Raw genomic sequence first — 27,318 nt, 5'->3', positions numbered from 1 at the left:
AGTTCTAGGCAAAAATTCCCTTATGCTGCATTCTGGGTAGTTGTCACGGTTTAAACAAAAATCTACCTGTGTCCGTGACAGGGGGGCTACAGGCAAGCGAGGTGCTAGAAGGAGCTGAACCTCTGTCCCAACTACTTCAGAAGCAGCCCGAACGCCCTCATACACGGCTAAGATCTCCTTCTCAGTTGGAGTGTAGCACTCCTCAGACCCTTTATATGCTCGACTCCAAAGTCCCGGGGGTTGGCCTTGGGTTTCTCCTAAAGCTCTTTGCCACAAACTCCAAGTGGGACCTTTCTCTCCAGCAGCAGTGTAGAGGATGTTCTTTACATCCTGTCCCGTCCGTACTGGCCCCAAGGCCACGGCACGGGCTATCTCTTGTTTTCTCTGCTCAAAAGCCTGCTGCTGCTCAGGACCCCATGAGAAATTATTCTTCTTCTGTGTTACCTGATAGAGGGGGCTCACTATGTGGCTGTAGTTTGGGACATGCATTCTCCAAAAGCCCACTACTCCCAGAAAAGATTGGGTCTCTGTCTTGTTGGTGGGAGGAGACATAGCAGTGATTTTGTCAATCACATCTGCTGGGATGTGTCGATGCATATCTTGCCATTTTACACCTAAGAACTGGATTTCCTGTGCAGACCCCTTCACCTTGCTGCGCTTAATGGCAAAACCAGCTTGCAAAAGAATTTGGATTATCTGTTTTCTTTTCTTGAAAATCTCTGCTGCTGTATGGCCCCACACGACAATATCATCAATATACTGCAAGTGTTCGGGAGCAGTAAAATTATTCATGCTTTATATGATGTTATGATGTGGAATACTGATAGCAAAATTACAAAATTATTAAACCATGACACCCTGGTATTTTTCTTTTTTTTTTTCTTAAATATTTTCCTTTTTACTATTTAAATGTTATGGGCACATCTTATAGAAACACAAGGCTGTTTACAAAGAAGTGCATGCTGTGTTGCTGTATGATGAGCAAGATACATCTATTCTTCATCTAGCAGGAATAGTTGCTGAGCCTTAAGAACAGTTTCAGAAAGCTTTGGGAATTTGGGCATTTTCCTTGTTTCTGCAACACAAAATGAAAATTTATGCTGTATACAAAGAAAAGGGGAGTCCAAACTTGTACGTTAAATTTGAAGGAGATCAATCTGGGGTAATATTTAAAAAAAAAAAAAAAAAAAAAAAAAAAAGGGAGTGTGGTCATCAAATACTATAAAATATATTAGCTGTTACTAGAATGCCACTTATCTTCCCCCCATATGAATCACTGTCATGTTGTATGTGAATTTGTGAGGTGGGTTTTGAAGCTGAAATTAAAAGCTTCTTGTATGGCTGTCTTCATAGTGGCTATCCAGACTATCTGTAGAAATAACAGCTATTATGTAGTCAGCTATTCTCCAGTTTTAACTGATTATAAATTACGTTTCAGGGTGGAGAACATAGCATAGTGCCTGACACCTGTGTTGATCCTGAGGGCATTCTTGATTCTGTGCATTATGATGTCATGGATATTAAAGAGCAAGCTGAGGCAGCACATAGTTCCATTGTATCCCTGGGGGACCCGAAGGAAGATACTGGCTGGTTTGAAAAGCAGCTGGAGAAAACTAACTTTGAACTGATGGAGACCAAAGAAGAGCTAACAGAGAAAAACACCAAACTACTTAAAACTGAAGAAGAGCTGATGCAGAAGAACAAAGGTGAGTTATGCGATGTGAAAGGTAGAAGAAATAGTTCATTAATCTAAAATAGAAATAACCAGTTTGAGTAGGAATTAGAGGAGATGTTCTACCTTTGGAACCATAGCCTGTAGATAAGTGATAGTTTGTTCCTTGTGTATATTCAGGTTCAGCAATTCCACGGTTTTTGGTTATTTCTTTTCTTTTTTCCCCCCTCTCCTTTAAACTGCAACTAGCAGCTTTACGCTTTCATAAGTATGGGGTTAAATATATCTTATATATCTATATCTTGATTTTTACTTTTATATTGTAATCTCTACTCTTCTTTATGTCTTGTTGATGCAATGTTTTCGTTCCAAGAAATATAGAAAACTTTTGAATCCCTCCCAATAAGTGAAGACCACATGCAAATTAATTAATCTGTTCAAAAGCTACCTAAACATTAGAATATCTGGAAAAATTGATTACTTAATAAACTATCTATTGGCTACTTATGTAATACAACCTTTTCTGTGTGTTACAGACTTTGAAATGCAGGCGATTAAATTGGATGAGTCTGTTGAGCAACTTAAAGAAGCAACTGAGGTAACTTTATCAAGAAGATGTTGTGTAAAATTGTTTTAATACCAACTTGTGGTAGCTTAAAATGCTATGAATGCTCAGGATATCTACACGTTCTATGCAGTCCATAAAACTTTATCCTGACTAATGTACTGCGAGCTACTGAATATGTGAAGACTAGCTTGATTAAGTATGTGTGCATACCACTTCTGGTGGTTTTTGTTCATTTTTTGATGTTTGGTAGCCTGAAGTAGCTCTGAAAACATTTATAGTTAATTCTGTCACTCAGATCTCTAACCTTGTAAGCTTAGCAACTTGACCCTTCTTAGTCTTTGACTGTCTGCATCACTGCAACTTAGTATTTCCATGGTATTAAAGCTGACTGTGATGAGTAGTCATGTCCTCACCTATTACTTCTTCCAAGAACAAGGCTCCAACTCTATCTGTGAGATTGTGTGGCCTGAACACTTCTGAGGCTTTTCTTTTCATAAGTTACTAAAGATGAATAATCAGTCCTTGGCAGTGCCAGCATGGCTTAACAATCGTCATCTTGTAAGTAAGGAAGCTTCACTTGTGGTCAAGGACACAATCTAAACTATGCGTGACAGAGCTGACTAAGCTTTAAGGTTGGATTATATCTGTCACGATGAAAGTGATTTTAGCAGCTTAGCAGAAGTGTGATGTGATGAACTTGTATGAGAGCTGACCGTTTGCTCTTTGACCATGTTTGTAATTTTGTTGACTTCTTGGAAACAGGAAATTCTTTGATAAACTGGTAAACTCTTGATTGTGTGCAAGTCTTTTACTTTGTAACCTGCTAGGCTCTTGCTTTCCCTTGTATACTCTACCGAGTATTGCACTTGTCATTATCTGAAGGTGTACTTGTTGTGTCTGCTATTGAAATTTGTAACTGATGTCTATAGAGTCACCGGGTAAATATTTTAGCTGTATGGTTTTGTGTAAATATTTGCCTACAGAAGATTACTGAGACTTAAGTGCTCCTTTTGTTAAGCTTCAATGTAACTGATCTTATATCAATACAGGAAAAGACTACCTACCATTTAACTACCATTAAAGCAGAACCGGCAGAAGAGAACACTAATAAAGGAACTGAAAGCAGCCAATTTTCAGTGCTTTCAGTTAAAGCACTGAAACAAGAGAAAACTGAGTTGGAAGTGGGAAGAAAGCGCAGTAGTGATGAAGATAAGCCTACTGTGGAAGAGCCACCTCCAAAGAAAGGTACAGTTTCTTCCATCCTTGAACAGGGTGTCTTCCAAAACAATAAATTGCTTCCTATTCCGGATAGGAAGCAAAAGGCTGTGAAGCGCGTACCTTATGGTATAAGGAGAAAAGCCACTGTGTTAAACTGTAAATAGAAGTAACTGTTATGTAAATATCCCTTTTTCAGAAGGTCCTATGCTGTTCATTTTTGAATGCTTAAGAATAAAAGTTTTTTGCACTATTTTTTTCCTTTTTGCTGCTTTTTCCTCATCTGTTGATGCACTTGCAGATTTGGTAATAGTTTTTAAAGCAGTTTCTTTAGGATTGTTTCAACTGCTGTTGCTGATCTTCTGAGTAGCATCAGCTGCTCAAGTGCTTTTTTTTGTTTGTTTGTTTTGTTTTTCCTGAAGCAACTATCAAAATTGTTGACGACCTGCTAATTGCTTGCTCATGGGCAATATTTGAGCAAAATGGTTTGGATAAGTTCTGATGCACTTAACTTCACTTCTGGGCACAGCTGAGCATCAGTGTTCCTAGAATTACGGAAGGCATATACAATGTAGACGGGAAAATCTAAAACTTAGCTGTATTCCCTTCCTTTCTTGTATTCCTCTTGCAAAATATGTGCAAGGGAGAAAGTCAAGGCCTTCTTTGGATGAGATGCTGTTCTTGGATGATTTGTCCCTGCTGCCTTTATTTGGCATAAATATTGAATCCTAATGTGACCACTGAATGGCATCACATATAAGCATCTTACCAGAGACTGAGGGAGGGATGTGGACTCCTCCATACTCCAAATAGTAGTGGGTTTGTTCTAATCATATGACCAAAGCTCTCATTTAAAAATTAATGACAGCAATGCTCCACATAGGAATTAAAATGGGTAGCTGATAGTCACAGTGTCAGCATGAAGTTTTCTGTTAAGAAGTACTGAGTATTCAATCATGTTAAAATTTTCTTCTATTTGTGAGTATTAATAGCGTCCAATTTCAAAAACTGCTTAATATATATTCTTTAGCTATGTTAAATATACACAGTAGAACAATGAGCACAGGTATGTTGTGCTGGTTCTTTTGTAGAATTAGTTATATAAGTAGCACGAGCAAAAGTGTTTTAGGAGATGCTAGGTTATCTCAGCTTAAAGTTCAGGGTATTTACACCATTCTCTGAGCTTTTAGGTCTTGTTTCCTATGCTCTGTAATAATGCTTTTTCCCTACTTCCTGTGTAAGGAGCTTCAAGACTGATCATTACACATCTTCTCCCTAGTCTTATTTATCTTGCTTTAGTACTTGCTTGTTGTTTTCAGCATAAAGTGTTTAGATTACTTATAAATCATATTCCCCTCACTAGTGTTGCTGGGAGCAGCAGTCAAAACCCAAAACCTGGTTTGGGGTGGAATATGCCACTGCTGTTTCTTCAGTATGACTTTTAAATCAGTTGAGGGCTGTATATAAAACTCCTTAGATGAGTTAAGAGGCTGTTTCCATGTAGTACATGTGAATCTGTATGTAATGCAGGCTGCACGTGGGCGCTATAAAATTCTGCATTTCTGTAGTTGTAGTAATAAAAGGACTGTACAAGAATCACCATGGAATATATTGTTGTGGTGACACAATCCCTAGTAAGTCTTGACTTATATTTATTTTTCTAATACTTAAAGTATGCATATTATGGAATGGACATAACTGGATTCTAAAGCAATGATGAAATACAGCAGAAGTCGCTTTTGATAGAAAGAAAATGCATGTGATTTTAGCTAATTGCTCACCAGTTAAAGAAAAAAACAGCCCCAAGCTAATGGAATATTTATGGAAACTTGAATCTGCAAATTTGTACAACTTTATGAGTGAACTTTATATGCAAAAGAGTAAGTGTGGACAGAAGTAGGAATCCTCATATTTTGTTTAGAGATCAACTGAATAAGAGAGACAGATATCAACACTTAAGTGATCAACTTGTCCAGGGTTTTATCTTTCTTTTGAAAGTAAGAGGACTGTGAGTTGGAATGAAATTTCTTAGAGAACTGTTTATCTACCATTTAGATGTAGATGGAGTGATTCCTGGCTGCCTTATAGGGATTGCTGAAGCACGGAAGATAGAAAGAATATAGCTGTGAATTATCTATCTCGTTCCCATGTTTCTTAAATCTAATTAGATTTTCTACTGGTGTGGAGTGTAAGGTTTGAGTAGTGCCATGGTAAAAGTGTTCTTCCAGACTGAAAACCTTTTGCTGTTAATTCTGTATAGAAATCTGAGGCACCTGATTACGTGTTCAGAGAACTTTAATTCCTTCACTAGTATCAAATACTATGTGATGTGAGGGCATGGCTTGCATATTATGACAGTTTTTCACTTAGAAGTTGCTACTTGGTGTTGTGAACTGCTATGTAATAATGATTTTAATCAATCTGAGCTACATTCCTTTTCCCTTTTTTGTTTGTTTGTTTGTTTGTTTGTTTGTTTTACAGTAGTTGTAAATGAGAGAAAGAAAAAGAACACTGTAGAGCAAAAGAAAATTGAACACATGAAGCAAAAGTGCTCCATGTACCGAAAGGAAGTACTAGCACTGAGGGAAAGAACTGAAATCTTGGAACGTCATTTAGCTCTGCTTGAAGAACAATGCAGAAGAGAAAAAAATAGAAAAGAAGATTTCAGTAAGCAGGTAACAAGCCTGCGTATTGAGCTTTCTTTTTCTGAAGAAACAGCTGATGCCCTCCGTGAACAAATTCTGCAGGGTCAAGCTGACTATCGGGAAATTGCTTCTGAACTGGATGAACAGAAATCTATAAATATGACACTTGAAAACAAAAATGCCCAACTAACTAACAACATAGAAGTTGCCAAAGAATATATAATTGATAAAGTGTCACAAGTAAAAGAAATGCGGACCAAATTAGATGAATTATACAAATGTCACTTAGAGTTTCACGCCATCGGTACTGACTTTGTCAGTGTAAAGGATTCCTCAGACTGTGAAAAAGATGAGCCAGGGACATCTCAAATTAGTTCTGGATGCATTCAGTCGCAGACTTCTTCCATCTCAGATCTTGTGCAGGACCTCTCCTTTAACTATAGTCTTGAAAGGATTTGGGAAGTATGCAGAAGTATTGTTGATGTTTCCTCACAAAAAAGTCAGCACATCAAAGCACTGCTTCAAGACAATGAAAACCTAAAGGCGGGACTGAATAATGCTGAAAATCATAATCGTCATTTAGAGAGTTAGGACGCTCCTTCCTGCTAAACAGAGAAACAGAGAGAGAGGGAAAGCCAATCTGTTAGCTGTTTACGAGCTTCATACACAAAAGAAACAGCACACTAGCTCATGCAAAATGTTAGTCATTAGAAACTGAACCGCACTCCTTGCCCCAGCTTAGCAGTTGTGTGGATTCCCAAACCCACAGCTCCATGGTGCTGTTTGTTCAGACCCAGAGTGTCTACAGGTAGAGCCAACCATCTGCCTAGAAAGTCAAAGGGGGTCAAGTGACCAGGACAGGCACAACTGACATCAGCACCCCCATGCAGTGTTTGAAGGAAAAGCAAAAGTGCAAAGAAACCGAGCAAATTCAAACCAATGTGTCCTTTGAGAAATGGGTGCACCGTGGGAAAACGCCACAGCAGACAATCCCACAACAAAATGGGCATCATTGAACGAAGAAAGAGGCTGAAGTGAGTCACCTACACGCCACTTCTGCACATTCCACCCCAAACCTGGTTTGCACCAACAGCAGAAATCAGTGGGTTTTGGATCACTTCTAATACTAAGCAAGAGAAGTAATACTTGCATTCTGTGATTCCTCCTCCATATCCAACTACAGTCTTCTCAAAATTCAGAATTTATACAAACTTATAAATAAATGCATCACTCATAAAGCCAGATGTCTGTATTACTTTTTCTTTATCACTCTCCTTTCTGGCAAGTGCAGGTGACCAGCAAGCTGTGGATTTGATTCTCAATATGGAAGCTGGCACAGATTTGGGGACCAAGTTCCAGTGGGAGAAAATGTAGAGCAAGCAGTGGAGGTGGAAACTCAAAAAAGAAAGTAGCTTGTCAGCATGAACACTCCAGAAACAGGGCAGCAGTCAACACCTCCTTGCAAGACACCGATCTGCTTCCCTGCTCCATCAGGCTCCATGCCAGCCCAGTACAGCACTGCTCCTGGACACAGCAATCATTTCACCAAGACTCAGCTCAGCTACCACCATCACACAGTGGGACCGGCAGCCTCCAGCAGTCCCTTCAACCCAACCTGTTCTGTGATCCTGTGATCTGTGACCACGGGTGAAAAACAACTGCAGCTGCATCTGAGGCTGCCCCAGGACTGACTCAAACACACTGACATGGCAGGGGCAGAAAAGAGTTCATTTACAAAGTGAAAGCAAAATGTCTAACGGAAGAGACCAATGCTCAGCCTTTCCATTCTGAGCACTGTCCAGCTGACACGGCGCACTGCACCGCTGTGCCAGCATGGCTCCTGCTTGGAATGGCTGCTTACTGTGCCCCATCAAGGAAAAACTGCAGGAAAGATAACTTCAGTTTCACAGTCCTGATGTTGGTGTTACCAGTCCCCAGAGTAGTTCAGAATATCCTCAGGGTTGCTATAAATTTTCAGTGCTGACTACAGCCCTTTGGAGTGACTTTCATACACCCACGTCCTTCTGGTCCAGGGGGACTCTGAGCACTTGGTTAGTTCCACCTCATGTTGTGAGGAAAACAGCAAAAGCCTCTATAAGGGCTTGCAGTAGCCAAAACCTGGATCAGAATGCTCCTCCTGTAAGACCTTAAAGCTTAGAAAATGTAACAGAACTACTAGGTTTGCCATCATTGCAAGGTGGCAACAGCCCTCTTTGTAGGCTGAGGGTGCAGAACTCACTGCCTCAGCCAAAGTCAGATGTGCATTCTGACAGTTACTGGTGACACGCATTTCCTGCCCTGCTTAGAAAAGAGGTGTATTTTGTGCTCATATAGGAAGTGCTCAAGAAACGTGTAGATGCGGTAGGCAGGGCATGGTTTAGAAGAGAAATATTGGTGGTAGGTGGACACTTGGATCATTGGGGATCTTTTCCAACCTTGGTGATTTGATGATTCTAATTTAAAGGAGAAAAGACAACTTTTTAAAGTAATCTGGAAGGTGAAGTGCAAATGTCCAATCACACAGGGATGATCCCAGTTTGGAATCCAGCCTCTGCCCCTTCTGCTTTGGGTGCATGAGCTCCTTCCTGATGTAGCAGCTTGCTGGCTCCCTCTGCACCAGCCAAGGGAAGTGTGCCATGTGAGTGAATCTAATGCAGATGTCAGTACACAAAGAGGGGAAATAGGCCAGCACAGAACCTTTCAGCATCACACCACGACCACCCAACAGCAACCTCCAGAACTATGATTAACAAATAGCAGTAGGATTTACCTTTTCCTCCATGACTGGCGATGACTGCAGCGACAAACGTAACAGCCAAAACAGAGCAGCAATTGCACAAAAAGCAAGACAAAAAAAAAACAACAAAAAAACACAACAACAACTATTAGAGAATGAAGGTCATGCAAACATGCAGCCCTATCAGAGACAGCGAATGCATGCACTTTTATTCATACTACTTGGAGGTGTGCACTGTACCCATTCCCCTCCTCAGATGGCAGCAGACACACACACCCCCCAGCAGTTCTTGCACCATCTTCTCTCAAGTGACAAGGAAGCACCCTTGGTGCATTTACAGCCTTATGCAAATATGTATTTACACAGTCTACCATATAAAACACACCCAAGCACATCCACAGGTGAAGGTAACCAAATGCACTCACAAACATGTAGGAAGACATTGAGAGATTACACCCATATCCCCCCCAAAACACATCAGTGTACCAACTCACAAGTGCTGGTGTTCACCCACACGCAGCTGTGCAGACACAGGACCACACAACCCTCAAAGGCACAAACATACACAAATACAGCACACATGAACAGCCCAAAGCTTGAAATGAAGGAAAACGACCCACTTCCCAGCTGCTGTTCCTACAGATTCAGATGGAGGCCTGGCAAGGGCTGTGACAGACACAGAGAGCTGCTCTTTCTTCCCATTCTTCCAGGAACTAGCAACACGTTACATGGAATAGCATCCCTCCAACACAGAGACAATCCTCAGTGCAAGGTTTGTCCTTCATACCAGAGAACGGGGTGTGGGGGGGCAACCAGCCTAACACACTCCAACCATTACAGCTGTGATCAGGATTGGTTTGGGGCAGAGGAAAACAGAAACAACCTATTGAGGGAGCTGTCAGGAACACACACTCTCACAATCCTAACAACCTACTGGTTCTTTTCACCCCATATCTTCTCTTTCCATACCCATCATGCCTGCCTCCATTCACCTACAGAGGCCACCATCCAGCTTCTGCTCTTCTTTCCTTGTATAGATTTCTATATTTTTCCACTGGTCTGCTAGAAAAGCATTACCTTCAGATGGGAAAGGGTTACACTGTATTCTGTAATCAGTTTTATTTTTCTAAGCCACTCTCTGACATGACACCAATTTACTGCTCTGCAGAAAACACAGCACTGAGAACTTACTATATGGAAAGAACTCAGCCAGATCAGAATGTTCCTATTCCAGTTCCTTTTAGATCCGCTACAGATTTGTGCTGTCCTTCAGAGTTTGTGCAGGAGAAAGCCTAGATAAGTCTCTCTGCCTCTGGAGTTTAGGGTATAACTGCTTCAAACTGCTATATTGCTGCCCCTGAAACACTGCTGGATATTCTCCATGGCAGGAGAGCTGAGCTGCTCTCTGCAGAACAAAAGAAACAGGACCACACACTGACACTTGGCTTCCTGCAATGCTGCACCCTGCCAGCTCAGCAATTCCCAGCTCCCCCTGTTCCCAGCTGAGACATGGAGATGGCAACAAGACAGAAACGCACACATCAGCACAGCTGTTCTTCCTACAAACATTCATACCTTTCAGGTAGGTGGGAGAGGTGAGTTGGACTGAACAAAGACCTAATCCACCCTGTTTCTCCTTCACCATGGGTGTGCCTAAGAGCTTGTACAGAGACATCTGACAGCAGAGGCACACAGCCCAGCAGAAGTCTCAAACATGGATGTTCTGCAGTTACAGAGCCCATTTTCCTTCAGCATCCTCCCTTCCTTCTAACACAATGTTACGTTACCAACAGCTGTGAACAAAACTCCTGTTCCCCCCAGCAGCCCTGTGTTCACACCAGTAAGGCACCAGCACAGAACCAGAGGCTGACCCCCAAACCTTCCCCTCACAGCACGATGCTCGGGCAGGAGGCCAAGCACTGGCTGGGGAAGGAACATCACGTCTGCAAGGAATCGGGGAGCAGTTTGTGTCTCTCTTGCTCTCTCCTCTGCTGTTTTACAATACACAACCAAAACCTTGATGATCTGAATTCCTTCCCAGGCACTCCAACCCAGCAAAAGGAAGCCACAGCTTCCAGAGAGCTTATATTGTTTATTTCAAGACCTGACACTTCCTTCCACTTTCTTTATCCCAAACCTAATGGACACACTAGTATTTAAATGTTACGGATCTAAACAGAAGGTACTAAAATAACCTTATTTTTATAAAATAGGAAGAATATTTCTTCTTTTCTTCATTTGAAATTATCTTTTTATATGTGGTTTTAATAGAGTGGTTTTATATACTGCACTTCATTTCCTGCTACTGCCATTCCTTTAAACAGAGGCTGGCTCTGATCACTTTGGTGCTATGAAAACAGAGGGGAAAAAAACAAAGCACTTTCATGGGCATAAGTAGATCTATTGAGTGACTGACTCAGATAAATCTTCCCTTAAGAAACTGGGGAAGAAGTTACATAAAGGCTAATGCGTTTAACTACTCCAGTTTCGCTGGCTATCACACATGCACACAGACACACACAAATGAACACTCTCTTCCATCCCCATCCATTTTATGGATCAGTCTTATACATGATACCTGAGAACACCAACGTTGCTTTCCAGAAGACGTCCATCTGCAGCAGCACAATGAAGTCTAAGCTTTGTAACAGAACACAAAAAACTCCTCTCTGTCAAACCTTAGAGAACTTATCCACAACTCACCCTCAACCCATTACAAAAAGCTTCAGGTACAATCCATGCCCACAGGGAAAGATCCTTTGGTTTCTTTCTCTTGCAAATATGCACTCATTTGATAAGTTCCTGGATGGCAAACATTATATGGAGAGGTTATGGCCCTACCTTCTCCCAGGTACACTGCCCTCAGTTTGATTATTTCCCACAACCTGCTGCATCTTGGATCGTTCGATGTGTTCCACATAGGTCTGGATCATCTGAGAAGAGGAAAAAATACGTGAGGCAAACAGAATAAAACAAAAGACTCCATTGGACTCCATGATCATTATGGGTCCCTTCCAACTTGGGATATTCTGTTATTTCTGGTTTTTGAATATTGTTTTCCAGCATTTACTTCCAATTACTTAAAATTTCTTTAAAAAAGTGCTATCTGATGTTCAGACAGAACCTCCCGTGTTCCGGTTTGCACCCTCTGATTCTTGTTCTGGCACTGGGCACCACTGAAAAGAGCATGGCTTCATCCTCCTTGCACCCTCCCTTCAGATAATGTTGATGCTCTCAAGTTTCTGAAGCTCTAGTCACTGTCAGGATGAAAAACCCAATTCTCTGATGTGGTTTTATGGGTAAGGTAAGAGTTTGTTTATTTGGAAGGAATCAGGCAACAGCTTACCTCTGTGTGACGCTGATGTAAAGCATTATACTCTTTCTTCATTTCTGATTCACGCTCCTCCAGCCGTGAAACTGCCAAGAAAAGATTCCACCCATCAGCTAACATACAGATCTAGACATGCTCCATGCAAGAGAAGCAATGAAACCTGCACTACACTAGTGTGGATATGTCGCACCCTGTAGATTGCTCTGATTTTTATACCAAAGAAAGGGACAGCCACAGATTTCAGGCTTTCCACAAACTACATTAAAACAAACAAGAAAAAACAGCACATGAAGAATATCTGCAAGTATATGCTCATGGAAAGCAAACTACATAATTGTATCTGGTGCACAGCTTTGCTTACTCTGATCTGCATAGTTTTTGGTCTTCAGCTCCAACTGTCGAGTCTGAAATTCAAGGTGTTCCACTTGGATTTGTAGCTCTTTCTTCTGCTGTTCCAGTGCATCTTCAAACTCTATGAACTTCTGTACAGGGAAAAACCAGAGAAGGAAGCAAGGATGAGGAACAGACCTAAACGTATTTGACTTTTCCTCTTCTCTCCTCCTATACTATGTGTGCGTATATATACATATATATATGTACACACAGAAAAAAAGCAAGAGATAAGAATTTCTATGTGCTTTAAGTTAAAACAGCATTTACTCAAGCTAGAAATACTTATCTTCTAAAATAAAGTAAAAGATGTACTTTGTGTATCATTAAGATATAATCTGCTGGCCAATGCAAGTTATGTAAACCAACACGGTTCCATCATCTTCAACAACACCTTTATCATGCTAGGCTGAATTTGGATTCCTGTTAGTTTTATGTCAGAAAAGCCAAATTCTGTGTCTACGGTCACGCATTTAGAAGTGCCTACGTCAGAAATCTCCTTCAGACATCAGAAAGTTCCCACTATTAATGATGTTGCATCTAAATTTTGCAGGAAACATAAAAGCCTTGTGGAAAACCAACCCACAACCGTCACACCTCACAGTCTCCTTTGCAATCCACTTCCCAGATCTCAGACCAGAGGTTTTTTCAGGCACACATCAGAGAAGGGGTAGAGAGTTACATGGTAAAAACCAGAGCAACTTTGACAGGTGATTCTATAAGGATGGCACATTCAGCTCCAGAGCTGCTAAGAAAAACTTGAGTCTTACTTTTTCAGTTCTGTAAGTTGAGTTATGCCTCAATTGGTGCAGAATGGAAGCAGTGAGTGATGAGACCTCACAGCAAGAAAATCCCGGCCAGTCTTCTCTGGGCATCAGTAAAAAAGAAAAAGTTCTAACCAAGACAGCCACACTGAGCAACAGGCCTAAAGAAGCCATTTCACTGGTTTGGACTGGTTGAAGCTATGCTAAGAAAAGCAGTATTTCCCTCTGCCCCCTCTCAGGGTTTGCTGGAAGCACTCCATGCTAATGCTCTGTTGACAAACTTCCAATTACAGCCCAGCGCTAAATCCCTCTCCGTTCTCACTTGCTTGGCTTTCACTCTTGTGCAGCTCTCCTGGCACAAGGTGCCCATCTCTTCCCAGCTCCCCACCCAGGCGTGTGCCACCCAGCCAGGCAGGAATTGTGCTTGGAGTAGCAATAAACTTTAACTGACTCTAAGGAAAACATTCACAGAACTCTCAACAGTAAAACAGGAAGCAAAAGAAAGCAGGAGACCAATTTTATTCCCACTATGTAGGTCAACTTTAATAGGATTCCTGGATTTGCTACCGTTGCTTTGGTTTAGTTTAGTGAAACCGATTGGAAGATTAAACATTCCACACTAAGGCTCTTCTTAGTCCTGTCTGTCTTGCAGCCTCAAAGTACTCAAACAAACTGCAAACTAGCAATGAGCCGACCACGTGGAGAAGAAACAGAGACAGCAGCATTAAAAATTAATGCCACTCTAAGTGTTCTCAGGGAAGAAGAGCATCTCAGGTGAGTGCACTGCAGCAATATCCTGCTCCATCTCCTACGGAGATCGAACACCAGCTCTGGGCACAGGGACCCAACGGCTCCTCACTCTGTCTGGCTCCAAAACGCTTCTTGGCTGTTCCTCCATCAGAATCTCCCAGCCAGTGTCTCCCCCTGCATCAGAAAGTCAAGACAAGCAAATAAAGTGGGTGCCGTGGGAGTGGCCACCCAGCAAGCATGGGGACATGGAGGCACTGTTCTCTAAGGAACTGAGAGAGACCTGAAATCCAGCTGCCCTGGTCCTTATGGGTGACTTCAACATTGCAGATGTTAACTGACAGTAACACACAGCTATCTATTTTCCACACATATGTTTACAAACTGCACCAGAACAGAAGGAAGGGATGCCATGGAGCCTGGACAGGCTCAAGAAGTGAGGCCTCAGGAACAGGTAATTCAAATGATGTTGAAGGGAAAATCTTCCTTTCTTTTCTACCCCACTACAATGAAATCAATGGGTGAACTGGAAGAACAAAGAGCCCACTCCCACTTGTCCTGGGAGAGCAAAGCCGAGCACAACATTACTATTTTTTCCAATCCCTTCATACTTGCTTTCAAAGGATAATTTTCCAGCAGTTATAGGAGCCAGATATATTTTAAACAGTTTGTAATGATGGAACATGATGCTACTGTACACATACAAATTAGTCTTGCTGGAGCCTCTCCCTGGATTTCAAGCAGGATCGCTGGTCTCTAACATCTCAGGATAAGGTTACAACCAGCACCATGGTTCACACGCTCATCGTTAAATGGAAAACAACGAGCACAAAATCATCTTAAGTGAAAGAACGAGTATTCCTCTGCAAAGCAGCGGTACACTGGAGATGGCTGAGCTTCCTGCATTACTGGCTTTCAGAGGAAGAAAATGACTAAAAATAGTAGCATGCGGTCAGAAACCATCATATCATATTAACAATAAATCAGGCAGAGTGAGCTAGGTGTGCATATATGCAGAAATCTTATTATAAGGTCTTAATCTGGGCTGGCTGGCAGCACGTATTACATGCTGACGGTAACAGCAGCAGCTCAGTCGTCACCTTACCCTGCGGCTGGGCAGAGAGCAGCGCTGGGATGCACTGCCCGGGAGAACAGGGAGGATGCACAGCTGGATGCACAGCTGGATACACAGCTGGACGCACAGCTGGACGCACAGCTGGACGCACAGCTGGACGCACAGCTGGATGCACAGGTGCCTGTGAGGAGGGGGCTGTCTGCAGGGCAGGAAGGACTCACACCGCATTCCACTCCCCACCTGCAGGAAGGCTGTCAGCCAGGGAGCCAATGCAGGCTGTGCAGCCTCCAACTCACAATTTGGGGCAGTAATTAACTGGCAATTCGGGAAGTTACGTTGACAGTATTCTGTCTTAGGAGGCCAAGACAAAGAAATAGGGCAGAACCCACTGGTGGCAGGACGCAGTACTGCCTGGTGGGCAGATGCTTTGAGCTACACCCCACGCTCAAATCTTTGCTATCCTCCCCAAAGAGAAACACTCCTCTGAAGGAACACCTCCACCTGCACAGGAGCACACAGCCTCAGTGAAATAACATCCCCTTGACAACTGCAGCCCTTAAGGGCTTTTGCTTCTCTTGCTAATTTCAAGGATTCACAAGCACATCTTTTATGTGTTAGCTACTTTATAGTTGTAGATTGGTCTTCAAATGCTTCTGTGAAATCAAATGCTGTTATTTTGGCATATATCAATAAAACCATCTCCTGGATTCCTATTCCAAGGGATCTGAGCCTTTTTTTTTAAGAATGAGATGCTCTGCCCTTTAAATGCTCTCCATGAAGCAGGCCTGGTGCTATGGCAGAGCCAGGGCAGGCAGATGGGCTCTTCTCAGCCCTGACACAGCTCTGCCCCCGCACACCATGGATCACTGTAGAGGAGCACAAAGGGAGCACGGGCAGCTAACAGAGCTCTTCAAGGCAGCCTTGTGGTAAGTGGGGCTGACAGGGCAGGAGGTGCTACTCGAGTGCAGCAGATGAGACCGGACTGGGAGATGCCACTCATGAAGAGAATCAAAACATCACACAGGAGGAACGAAGCGATGCTGATGGTCAGAGAGGAGCTGGGACTGGGCAAGGGCATGCAAACATCGTGACTGCAATGAGAAGACTTGAGAGAAGGGAGCTGAGCACAAAGCAAAGATGAGCCCCAGGTCAGCTGCAACACAGTGTGAGGAGACAGACAGACGTGCTGCCATCTCCAGCCAACAGGATGTCACACAGGTGAACACGCAGGGTGATCACACCAGATAAATCCTACCATTGTCATTTTGAACAGTGCAACACTCCAATTCATGCTAAAGCCTTCCAGGAAAGCCACCTGCTATTGCAGCCCCACACGCCCAGGGATCAAACCAGGCACAGCCAAGTGTCACCCAAACCAGCTGCACACAGATCCCTCCATGGGGCACTCCAACCTGACCCTCCTCCAGCAGGCAGCGAGCAGAGCTTGGCTCGTGCCACCAACACAATGGAGACCAAAGGCAGGACTGGTTTCTATTAATACTTCAAAGGCACAGATATCTCATGGAGGCAGAAGTTACTTGGAGTAAAAGTCAATGCTGGCACAAGAACAAACCAGTAAAAACAGGCTGCAAGTTAAAAAAAAAAAGAAAGTGGAATTCAGGAGGAGGTCACTTTTAGAAGAGCAGACGCAAGAGGTTTAAGTAATGGCTTTAAGACAAAGCCTGATACATTTATGAAGCAGCTTCTGTAATGCAACTGCCTGCAGTGCTGAGGAATGGGCTGCTGAGTCAGCAGGTCCCTCCCAGTTCTGTGCTCCTACAAGTGGGTGCCATCCTAACACCCGCTACAGAGCAGGAAGAAAATTCCTATGCAAGGTCCTATGCATAAGCTGCAGATGTCACTAAATAGTGGGAGCTGCTGGCTCCCTGGAGTGTAGGGAGGCCTTGCAGTGAGAGCTTGACGAGTTAGTGGGATGTGCATTAGGCTCCACATGAGGATTAACAAGGGAAGTGCTGTACTCTGCACTGGGACAGGGCAGCCCCAGCTCTGTGCAATGACAGGAGCGGCACAACAGAGGTGCTATAAAGGAAGGGAAGAAGATCGCTCACCTGGAGCAGAAGATCTCGGATTCACATGGGAAAGCTGCACCAAGGGGGGATCTCCAGAAAGAGACCCTTGCCAGCAGCAGTCAGCCCCTAAATGGGCTCTAGGAGAGGTGCAGCCATTACCCTGCGCTCACACAATGCAAAGCAGGTGGAAGAACACGGCAATACTGAAAAGCTGACGCTGTTCCACAGCTTCAGTGTTTAGGAGGTCAAGGAAAAGAAATGTGACATTCTGAGCCCTGCAATCACAGACTGACTGCACTGCTTCATTTCAAGGGACTTCTGACTTCAGTGCTCTTGTCCGGGTGCTTCTGCTGCCCTATTTTAGAGCAAGTGGAAAATATTGAGTCACTCTGCAGTCAAAGTGTCCAGAAAAGCTTCGCTTTTGGCTGAGAGTATTTTGAAAGATACTGAATGCAACCATCCTGGGGAAATGAGTGGCAGAACATGGAGACAGAAACCTCTGCTTCAGAGGAAGGGAAATGAAGGCTGTGCAAGCTGCCCCAATGGAGCAGGACATGGCTGGGTGCACGCTTATGTAAAACAAGATCTGGTGGTTCTGCAGTAGCGGGAACAGGAGGATACGACACAACTTTTATGCCAGAGAATAACATCCACTGCTGGTTTCAGTTCACTTAACATCAATAAACTAACGATGTAATCAGACGCCCATGACATGATATTGCAATACAGGAACAAATTACTTTGTGATCACCGACTCCCAGCTCCCCAGCATTGCTGCAGCTGTTGAAATGATCATTGATACACGCAAAGAACTCAACAGCAAGGGATTGAACATCGCTCCTGGAGGTGGAACCCCCACTGAAGGTGGGGCTGGAAGCTGCAGACCCAGGACAGGCAAAGCACACAGCGCCGAGTGCTGCTCAGGGACGGAGATGGGCTTCCCCTGCTACAGAAGTGCAAGGCGTGCTCTGGTGGGGGGTGCATTTCTCTGCTTACAATGAGCTGATGAACAGCAGAATTCTCTGTAGCATAAGAGATTTTCACTTCCATAACACGTAATCCACTGCACAGGAAGAGGCACACAGGAAACTGCTGCAGGTAATGGTGTGCTTTGGTCACACACAAAGGGAATGACAGCTGTATCTCACACACGTGAGCTGATAGCAGAGGCTACACAGGGGGCAAAACCCATTTGTTCTCATAGAAGCACATTATCTATTCCTTTCTGCTAACAAGGCCCTATGCAGATACTTTTTTGCCCATTCAGCTCAGATGCACCTGAGGATGACAGAGTGCTTTTACATCTGCCAACAGCACCATGCTGTGGGTCTGAGCGTCCCTGCAGGACGTAAATGTTGTCACCACATCTGCTTCCAGGAGCAGGCACAGCAGGAAGCAGCACCCCCTGTACCTGGTAAACTGAGAGCAGAAAGATACGAGTCCAAAGATGCAGGATCCATCCATGGGGCTGTTCCACCCCACGCCCCGAGCCCCACTCCTCCCCAGCAGCAGCACATTTCCAAGTATTTAATTCTCAGAAGCTACAAAATACCGGCTTGTGGAATGAAGTCCCACACTTGGAATTGCTTTTCAATCCCTCCCTGCCTTCATATGAATTTGAAAAGATCAGCTGTAAGTTTTATTAACACATACTTAAAACTTAAGGCTACAACCCAAATTGACCAGCATTAGTACAGGGCGATAAATGTCCTGGGCTCACGTCCTCACCATCCAGCACCCAGAGCACCTCCATTGAAATACTGCACGGCGCTTTACTCTGGAGTCATGAAGGGATTTCATTTACCACATCTAAGCAAATCAAAACCCGACTCTGAGCAAGACTCCTGGGACGGAAAAAACCCTCTACTCTCCCAGTGTTAAAACACAGCCAATACAGACGCATACATTCCTTTCCCAGCAGCTTTGCAAAGACATGCTGATGACACGACAGCATTACACTTCTAGCGGTACCAATGTGTCCGGCACGTCGCAGACCGGCCCTGCTGGAGGCCGGAGCCGCCCGGCCGTGCCTATGGCCAGAAAGATGCCGGTGGTGTCGGCGGACTCGAGCGCTCAGTGCGGAGCAGCGCGCTCAGCTCAGCTCCTTTGTCCCCGCATGAGGCGCTGTGCCCCGATGCCGCCCGCTCCCAGCACCTGCCGCAGCCCCGGGGACCCGGGACCCGCAGCACCCGGGGAAAGGCCGCTGAGATCAGACAGGGAACCATCTCCAGGGCAGGGGAAGTACAGGGAAGACATCAACCATCTGAGGGCCGCGTTTAAACCCGAAACCGGCAGGAATCCTCCAGTCATCCCCGTGCAGCCGGTGTTCGAGCTCGGGGCAGCGCAGCAACGCGGAGCCATTCCCAGCTATTCCCAGCCATTCCCAGCCATTCCCAGCTATTCCCAGCCATTCCCAGCCATTCCCCTTCCCCTCCGCACGGGCTGTGCGGAGCAGATGGAGCGGGGCCGGGAGCGCGGCCTGCGATGCGGGTACCGCCGCAGCACATCACATCACATCGTATCACATCATCACATCGCATCGCATCATATCATCGCATCACATTGCATCACATCCCCGGCCTTTGGCGCCGCGCACAAGATGGATGCCGGGCCCCGTTGGCGCTGGGCCGCTCTCACTCACCTCCTCGGCCTGTTTGCGCAGCACCTTCTCCCACTCGTACTGTGTGAGCAGCTGCTCATTGTCCTCCTGCAGCAGCTCCAGCTCCACCTCGTGCTCCTGGTTATCGGTCAGCACCGAGTCCAGGTTCTCCAGCACCGTCACCACCAGCGGCATCAGCTCCTTCACCACCTCCTCGTTGTAGCAGTGGATGAGCCGCTGGAACTCGCGGTAGATGCTGTTGGCCAGGCCCGACACCTGCTCCGACATCACCGACCCCGAGCAATAGTCGTTGCCCGGGTACCCCCCCACGCCGCCATCATCCAGCTGGATCTCCAGCATCGTGCCAGCCCCACAGCGATGCGCTGCGCCCCGCGTCAATCCGCTCCGTTCTGTTCTGATCCGCTCCGTTCCAATCCGCCGCTGCCGAGACCCACCGCGCTCTGCCCGCCAACGGGACCCAATGAGCCGCGCGGCGCCGCCCCGACACCGAGACGCGGCGCTGAGCGGACGGAGCTGCAGCCGGGCGGGGTGGGGTGGAGCTGCGGCATCCCCGTGTGCGCCGTGCGGGCCGTGCTGCCGCCGTGTGCATGTATGGAGCCGCCAAGGGGCGGGGGGGGGGAGTCACAGAACGATGCGGGGCCGGAACGAGCCGAGCTGGAGAGCGGCAGGGGAACACCGGGAACACACAACATAACACAACACAACAACACAACACAACAGCACAATACAGCCCGACCCCCAGCCCTGCACGCACCACCCAATCCCGGCGGCGGGGAGCCGAGTCCCGTGAGCTCCGGCAGCGCGGGCCGATATAGGAGCGATATTTCTGGATGGGAGGAGTCAGGAGCTATAAGCTCATTTTGCAGCTCAATTAGTGATGCCCCAAACGCCTCCAGACCTGAACGTCTCTGCCCAGAGCCTGTGAAAACCAGGGCACTCCTGTGCGCCTGCATGTAACAGTAGTTTCAATGTAGGTAATGATCCTTCAAGGTGAAGTGCCTGCGGGTTCTGCAGCAAAAGGGTTTGATGGCCCCATTGAGGCGGGGATGGATCCAGAGAGAAAAACAGGGAAAACTGGCTGCCTGCCGTCCCCTTGGTCACCCCCATAGGACCCCACTGAGCTCCAGGCCCTTCTCAGCTCCATTGCTCCTCTCTGGACACACTCCAGGGTCTCAGAGTCCCTAATGCTCCGAAAAAACAATAAAGGAAGTTGTCCAAGGAGAGGTGAAAAGAACCTCATCACTTATTCACTGCAGGGAAACATCTTCAGTTTGGGGGGTAAACGGAAGAGAAACGGCTGCATAAAATGACAGCTTACAAACAGGAGGAGGCTGTCAGGTGTCACGGTGTTATTAAAGGCCACAAGAGCACGAAGGGAAGGAGTGCAAGAGTGGGATTAGGGCAGGGGAGCTCCTGAGGGCTGCCAGCAGATCTGCAGCCTGCGTTCGATCTGTGTGAAACCCACATGGCACAGTTTGACTTCAGCACATTGGCACATCCTGAGCACAATGGAGTTATTGGTGCGAGGGCAGTGCCTGGGGGATCCCAGCTATTCCGTGCTGTGTAACAGCAGCAGAAAACAGCTGCAGAGAAACCTCAGAGTGCTCTGTGAGATCTCAGCTGCAGCTTATCTTGGGCTTTGGAGTCTGAGCACAGGGACAGCAGAAATCCATCTCCTGTCCTGCACTGAGCTGGGCCCAGCAGGGCAGGCAAACCAGGGCCTGATCTTTGGGAAGGCTCCTGACGTGGATGTGAGTTAGAGCTCAAAGATGAGTGTGATTCCACAATCATTATTGTCATCCTACAGACTCCACGTTACACAAAGCGGAAGGCACTTAAACCTGCCCTAAAAGCATCATTGCAGTGGGAATATCACATCTCACCCGTGATTCACGGCCTTAAGCCCTGCAAACACTCCATTCTATGTGATGTCATTATACCTATATTGCTAGCATGCTGTAGATTCGGTGCACGACGACTTTAAAAAGACACATTTAAGGCTTGTCTCACAGAAAGGAAGAAGTGACCATGAAATATTATTATTTCATCTGAGATGTACTTAGTTATGGAATGGAGCACTGATGAATCACGAGGCAGCTCTGCTCCGAGCATCGTGCAGAGGAGCTCATGGGCTTCTCTGGGACTGCAAACCTCCCTCTGAGGAATCTTAACTGCAAGAAACCTGGCCTGAAGGTTTGGTCCCCATTCCCAGTGTTGTGACAAGAGTCACCTCAGTTCTCTGTTACTTTACTTCAGATAACCCCACTGGGTGACCCTTGTGTTGGTCTCTTACAATTGGATCTAGGAGGTGCTGGCTGCCTGTGTTTATGATGAAAGAGCAGCAGTGATGTGGGTCTGTGTGAGGTCACAGTCATTGCTGGGTTGGGAGGGTTTGGCCCCCAGCTGTCGAGCAGAGCTGGTGCTCTGGTGAGCGTACTGCACACAGACACTGAGCTGTGAGCATTCCTTGTTGGAGATCATCCTTTGGGAGCCCACTGCAGGCACCGCTGCGGCGTGTGTGTGAGCTGGGCACAGCCCGGACTGACCAGGCCAATAAGGTGAGCTGGGTTTGGTGCTGGGCGGCTGCTGGAAGGAGTCTGAGCAGAACAGCTGGGCTGGGGAGGAGCTCCCAGCTCAATGGAGGCCCTTCCGAGTGGCTGTTTGCAGGGGAAATTGATTCCTTGTGAGATTCTGTCACACGTTTTGGTGAGGATGATGAACTGCCATTACTGCCCTGTGTGATGCTGCAGTGCAATGGAAAGCACAGCAGTGATAATGGGGTATCAAAGTCCTGGGCTGCAGCAGGTGAGGATAAGCCCGAGTGCAGCAGCTGTGGGGCACAGAAAGGAAGGAAAAAACTGCTGACCATTGGAAGGGCTCAGGCAGGCAGTGATCTCCAGTCAGACACCCTCACCTGCACTGCCAACCTTTCAGTGATGTCTGGGAGGGGTTTGCATGTGCCTGAGCTGCCCTGGGTTGGCCCTGCCATCCCACCAGGTGCTCAATCTCTGCTTCAAGCCGTGACTGAGCATCGCTGCTACAGCCCTGCAGAACTGCTGCTGGTCCCCAGCCTTTGTTTTAGACATTAGAAGGGAAGGAGAGCACAGACTTCATGGAGTGCAACTTGTGCTTTATTGACCCCCGGATCCAGCACATTTTTAACAGAACCCCCTGAAGTCCTGGTGAGATCCAGGTGCTGAGCTGGGCCGTGGGCTGTGCAGTGACATCACAAGCACAGTGAGCTCACAAGCGCTGCCTGGGGCCACGGCTGCCACCAGTGAGTGCCAGAGCCGTGAGTGCTGCGCAGAGTGTGGACACGCTGTGTCAGCCCTCGTCCCGGCTGGCAGTGACGGTGGTGGTGGCTGCTGGTGCTACCTGCTCTCACTGACGGTGTTGCCCAGCCATTGCACTGGTGTGTTAGCTGGAAGGGAGGAGAACTGCAGCTGTGCCCGGGTAAGCCAGAACTGGAGGTTTCTCAAACGTGTGAGTGGTAGCGCTGCATCCACTGCAGCTGCAGCAAGGGTAGATGATGGAGTCCTTCTCATGGCAGGAACACAAAATGTATGCTGCAAGGTATATAACTGCTGGTGGGATGGAGAACAGCACTTGCTGGGGAAGTCATGGCACTTAGACACACATTGGTTCCAGAGCTGGCACAGTTCTTGCAATCAGCTGCTTCCAAGGCATTGCCCTCCTCGAGAGCCCAAACTGCATCAAAAGAAAGCTGGGAAAATGCTTATTCCTCATGATTCTTCCCTTGTAGGCACTTCCTGTAGGGTTCCGGTCCGAGAGGACTCTTTGGGGATCCAAGCAGTTCGAGCACAACCGTCTCTTTGCAAGAGCAGGGAATTCCTCTGGAGATAACCCAGACGGGCTCTAAGAATTTCACCATGTCTCAGCAAAGAGGCGACTGCTACTTCTACTTCTACTCCACCTGCACTAAGGTACGGTTGACTTTCTTCTGCCTGGGTTTTCTTCCATTTCCTCATGTTGAAGAGAAAGTGGTGGAGCAGGGGAGACCTGCTGGTGATGTTACCCTCATAGCGCTGCTAACAGCCTGGGCTAATGGCATGGACATGTTTCAGGCTGTGCTCTTATTTTCCTGTGGTTTCCTTGTGCTTGCAGGGAGACAGCTGCCCCTTCCGCCACTGTGAAGCGGCTCTGGGGAGCGAACGAGTCTGCAGACTGTGGATGGAGGGCGGCTGCTCGAGGAGTAACTGCAAGTTCCGTCACATGAGGATTGATGTGAGTGTTTGCCTAAAGATGTGCTTTCCAGCTTAGTCTACAACACCACTTTTCATGGCTGTGGTTGGGCTGAATGCACTTCTGCAGGCTGGATATGTTTGCTGTGAAAATCTTACTGGTTTCTGTTTCTAGAGGGGACTGGGAGGAGGTAAAGAAGGCAGAGAATCCAGTGCCTTAGGTATATCACAGCGGGAGATGTTTGCATTAGGAGCCAAAAGCATTTTCTCCCCAGATGCAAAAAGCTCGCATTGCTCAGCCTCCTAAAGCTGCTGGAGCTGGGTGGTAGGAGAGAGTGGCACTGCCCTCCTGCCAGCAGGGCTCGGTTGTGCCCTATCGGGCCTTCTCCATCCTGGATTTCTCCAGAGCAGTTCATTCTGGCTGCTTGGAGTAGTGAAAGGAGGGGCAGGAAATGAGGGTACAGAGCTAAGGCTCCACACAATGGTTTCTGATGGCTGTTGGAGCGCAGCATCTCCCTGCAGACCTGATGTGCCCGTTTCCATGGCCCTTTCTTTCCTTCTCTCTGCAGAAGCAGCGCAGTTTGATTCCCTGCTTCTGGGAGAACCAGCCCGGAGGCTGCCAGAAACCACACTGCGCCTTTCGTCACCTGAAGGAACGCGGTGGGAACAGACCAACTGCACTGCTGAGCCACAGTGAGTGTCCGATGGCGTGAAGCATGAAAGGCTCAATTCTGAATGTCAGTTCTGAGCGGGTGCGGGATGCATGTCACCATTCATTGGGGTGGCAGGGGAGAGTCGTGATAGTGAAATATCCGTCTGTGCTTTGGCTGTCAGAGCAGCGCTGGGCTTTTTCTGGAGTGAGGAAGATGCACTGCAGGTCTGTGCTGACTGCACAGCATTTGGGCAGCGGAAGGCAAATGTAACAAACAGTGCTTGAAAATGTGAAGCTTGTGGTTGACTGTGCTCAAACCTGCCTCCAAAGAGACGCTCATCAATCATTCCTTGTTTCTTTTCTGCCAGAAGTTGACACCAGTGGCCTTCCTCCAAAGAGCGGCCTTGCAAAAAGTCTGGGGAACCAGACAGAGGTTGACAAGGCACCAGAGAGAGGTACAGATACTCAACAGGCTCCTGGGTTTGATGCTCTGTTTTTCTACTGAGATCTGACTGTTCTTTCCCGGGACTCTTTGCAGTTGACATCCCAGTTTCCTCCCATGGCCCGGCTGGACTTAAACGCAAACGGTCGGAGGAGGAGAAGGGAAAAGCCGGGGAATCACCCTGCAAGAAAAGAGTTAAAGGTGAGCACGAGGAACTCGTTACGGTGCCTCAGAAAAGCAGTGCTGTCATTTTGCATTGCTCTCTGTCAGACTTTTCCTTGCCCTGGATTATTACTGAGTGCAGCTATTGGGTTTCTTTGTTCCTTTGTACGCGTTGTTGGTACACAGAGATGACCGTGTGCAAAACATGGCTGAGAATCCCGGACAGGGCATTGCAATTCCACTGGCCAAATGTATTTAACTTTGTGGAAGGGTGGTGGGACTGATAAGAGAACTTGATCTCTCTTGAGGCGCAGCAAGACAGTACCAGCTCTCTCTTCCTTTTACTTTAGGTGGGCGCAGGGTCTCTGTGAGGCCCATTGATTGGAAAAACACCTTCCCCCCAACGCGGAGACAGAAACGAAAAGCAGCAGAAATTCATCCATCTGCTGCTGAGGACGCGGATGAGCCCCCAGCTAAAAAACTACCAATGGTAAGAGCAGTGGAAAAAGCAGTAGTGGATATGAAAGGTTTACATTGCCCTTGAAGAAAAGGAAGAAATTCCAAGTGTTCTACAGCTCTTCTGTTTCCCTTGAAGGCAGCAGATGTCTCACAAGGTACTTGTGGAAACTCTGACCTGTGCTTCATACTCTGTCTTGTTTCTTCCTAGGAGACTCTTGCTTCAGTCCCGCCCGAATACACCGTGCTCAGCACCGAAGTCATAAAGCTTCCAAGCAGGTGATGACCACAACTTGTTCTTCCTTAATGCCCTTTTCCCATCAGACAGAAGTTCTTTCACACTGGGGGAAAATGGGGTGTTTGAGATGTGTCATGGCATAATGCAACAAAGGAAGAGGTCATCTGAGATCATTGAAACTGCTTTGTCAAAACCTCTGCTGAGTTCATGGGGAAAAGTACCTCAGCCAGCAAGCAGGATTTTGCAGAGGAAGATTTCTTGACATGTTTACAGACAAAGCATTGAGGGTGGCAATGTGTTTCTGCTACAAAGCCCAGCCCCTGATTGCCAGACTCAAACTGCTCTACTTGAACAGATGAAAAAGGCACCTGCTGGTTTCCTTAACTCCAAAGGCAGCCGCAGGTTAATCGAATCACCATCCCTATGTGGGTGTGAGGGGTGGGAGGGTCAACTACAGACCTCAGAGCTGAAAGCACATCTCAGAAATGTCACGTAGATTGTTCTTTTCCTTCCCACAAGTCTGGAGCTGCTCCCAGGAAGCCATGCAGACCCCATGGCACAGCCAGAGGAATCCAACACTACATCATGTTCCTCACAAGGGGCAGAAAATTAGCAGCTGAGCTGCACAGGGGCGGGGGAAGCAGCCATCACTGAAGACAACAACCTTGAGGAGCTTCTGATGGAGCTCACAGAAGAACTGGAAGGAGAAACTGATGTGACGTTGAGGATGTGGATGAGCTCCTTCTGGACCTGTCCGACATGACGGCTTAACACCATCGCCTGATTGGACAGTTTAAAACAACAACAATTAAAACCAGCCCTGTTCCTTTCCAGCCCTGCTCCTTTTTGTTGTTACTCTGTGGGTATTTCTGAGACTCTGCACAGTCTTAAAGCCGAGTCAAAGCAGTGACAATCAGCACTGACTGCATCCTGTTCTGATTTCCTTGTGGCTCTGAGTTCAGGTCCTGCACCCGCCGCCAGCTCTGGGTGCTGCTTCAGCATCGAGGGCACAAAGCTCCTCTGTGGGCACAGAATGGCGTCCATCCAGGGCTGAAACTTCCTCCTTCCTTCACCCTCAGCAAAACTCTGCCTTGGGCCCAATGGGAGCTCTGCTGTTCTGATTCCTTGGGCAACCCTTTGAGAAGGCAGTAAGAGTGGGCTCAATAACTGAGGCTGAAGCACAGCACTCAGGGCAGGGGCTCATGGGGGAACACAACGACGGGGGATTCAGGAGCTGGGGGCAAAGCCGCTGTGCAGGGAGCGGCCCCAGCAGCCGCCGTGGCTTCGTGGTACCCCGGTGGTCGGGGCCTGGGCGGCCTCTGGCGGCGGCATTGCTGGCACAGCCCTTACGTTCCTTTCCATTCCCTCCCGT

General features: G+C 46.8%; 2 protein-coding genes and 1 long non-coding RNA gene across 4 annotated transcripts; 2 read left to right on the top strand and 1 right to left on the bottom strand.

Annotated features, from left to right (window-relative positions):
* The first annotated feature begins 1,247 nt into the window (after nt 1-1,247).
* LOC146759302 (kinesin-like protein KIF20B) lies at nt 1,248-7,338 on the top strand. Of its 2 annotated transcripts, none has more exons than XM_085510199.1 (4): nt 1,248-1,706; nt 2,209-2,270; nt 3,290-3,485; nt 5,940-7,338. In XM_085510199.1, exons 1-4 carry the CDS (start codon nt 1,514-1,516, stop codon nt 6,689-6,691), a joined length of 1,203 nt encoding a protein of 400 aa, XP_085366325.1. In that variant the 5' UTR covers nt 1,248-1,513; the 3' UTR covers nt 6,692-7,338. The 2 variants fall into 2 exon arrangements, with proteins under 2 accessions (XP_085366325.1, XP_085366324.1); XM_085510198.1 differs by having other exon boundaries at nt 1,257-1,706; nt 5,937-7,338.
* Nucleotides 7,339-11,641: 4,303 nt separating this feature from the next.
* Nucleotides 11,642-12,678, bottom strand: LOC146759301 (uncharacterized). Its single transcript, XR_014932250.1, has 3 exons — nt 12,530-12,678; nt 12,184-12,254; nt 11,642-11,770 (listed from the first exon to the last, which is right to left on the bottom strand). It is a non-coding gene; the product is annotated as an uncharacterized LOC146759301 (long non-coding RNA).
* A 10,965-nt stretch (nt 12,679-23,643) lies between these two features.
* Nucleotides 23,644-26,559, top strand: LOC146759300 (uncharacterized). Its single transcript, XM_085510346.1, has 8 exons — nt 23,644-23,738; nt 23,920-24,039; nt 24,566-24,689; nt 25,017-25,103; nt 25,187-25,291; nt 25,603-25,742; nt 25,920-25,987; nt 26,466-26,559. The coding sequence occupies exons 1-8, from the start codon at nt 23,685-23,687 to the stop codon at nt 26,557-26,559; spliced, it is 792 nt and encodes a 263-aa protein (XP_085366472.1). The 5' UTR covers nt 23,644-23,684.
* Nucleotides 26,560-27,318: the final 759 nt, after the last annotated feature.

Source organism: Coturnix japonica, chromosome 10 (assembly GCF_054131305.1).
Source record: "Coturnix japonica strain WE chromosome 10, WE-NBRP24, whole genome shotgun sequence".
Taxonomy (NCBI): domain Eukaryota; kingdom Metazoa; phylum Chordata; class Aves; order Galliformes; family Phasianidae; genus Coturnix; species Coturnix japonica.
The sequence above is the reverse complement of the archived record's forward strand: the minus strand, read 5'-3'. Positions and strand labels throughout refer to the sequence as shown.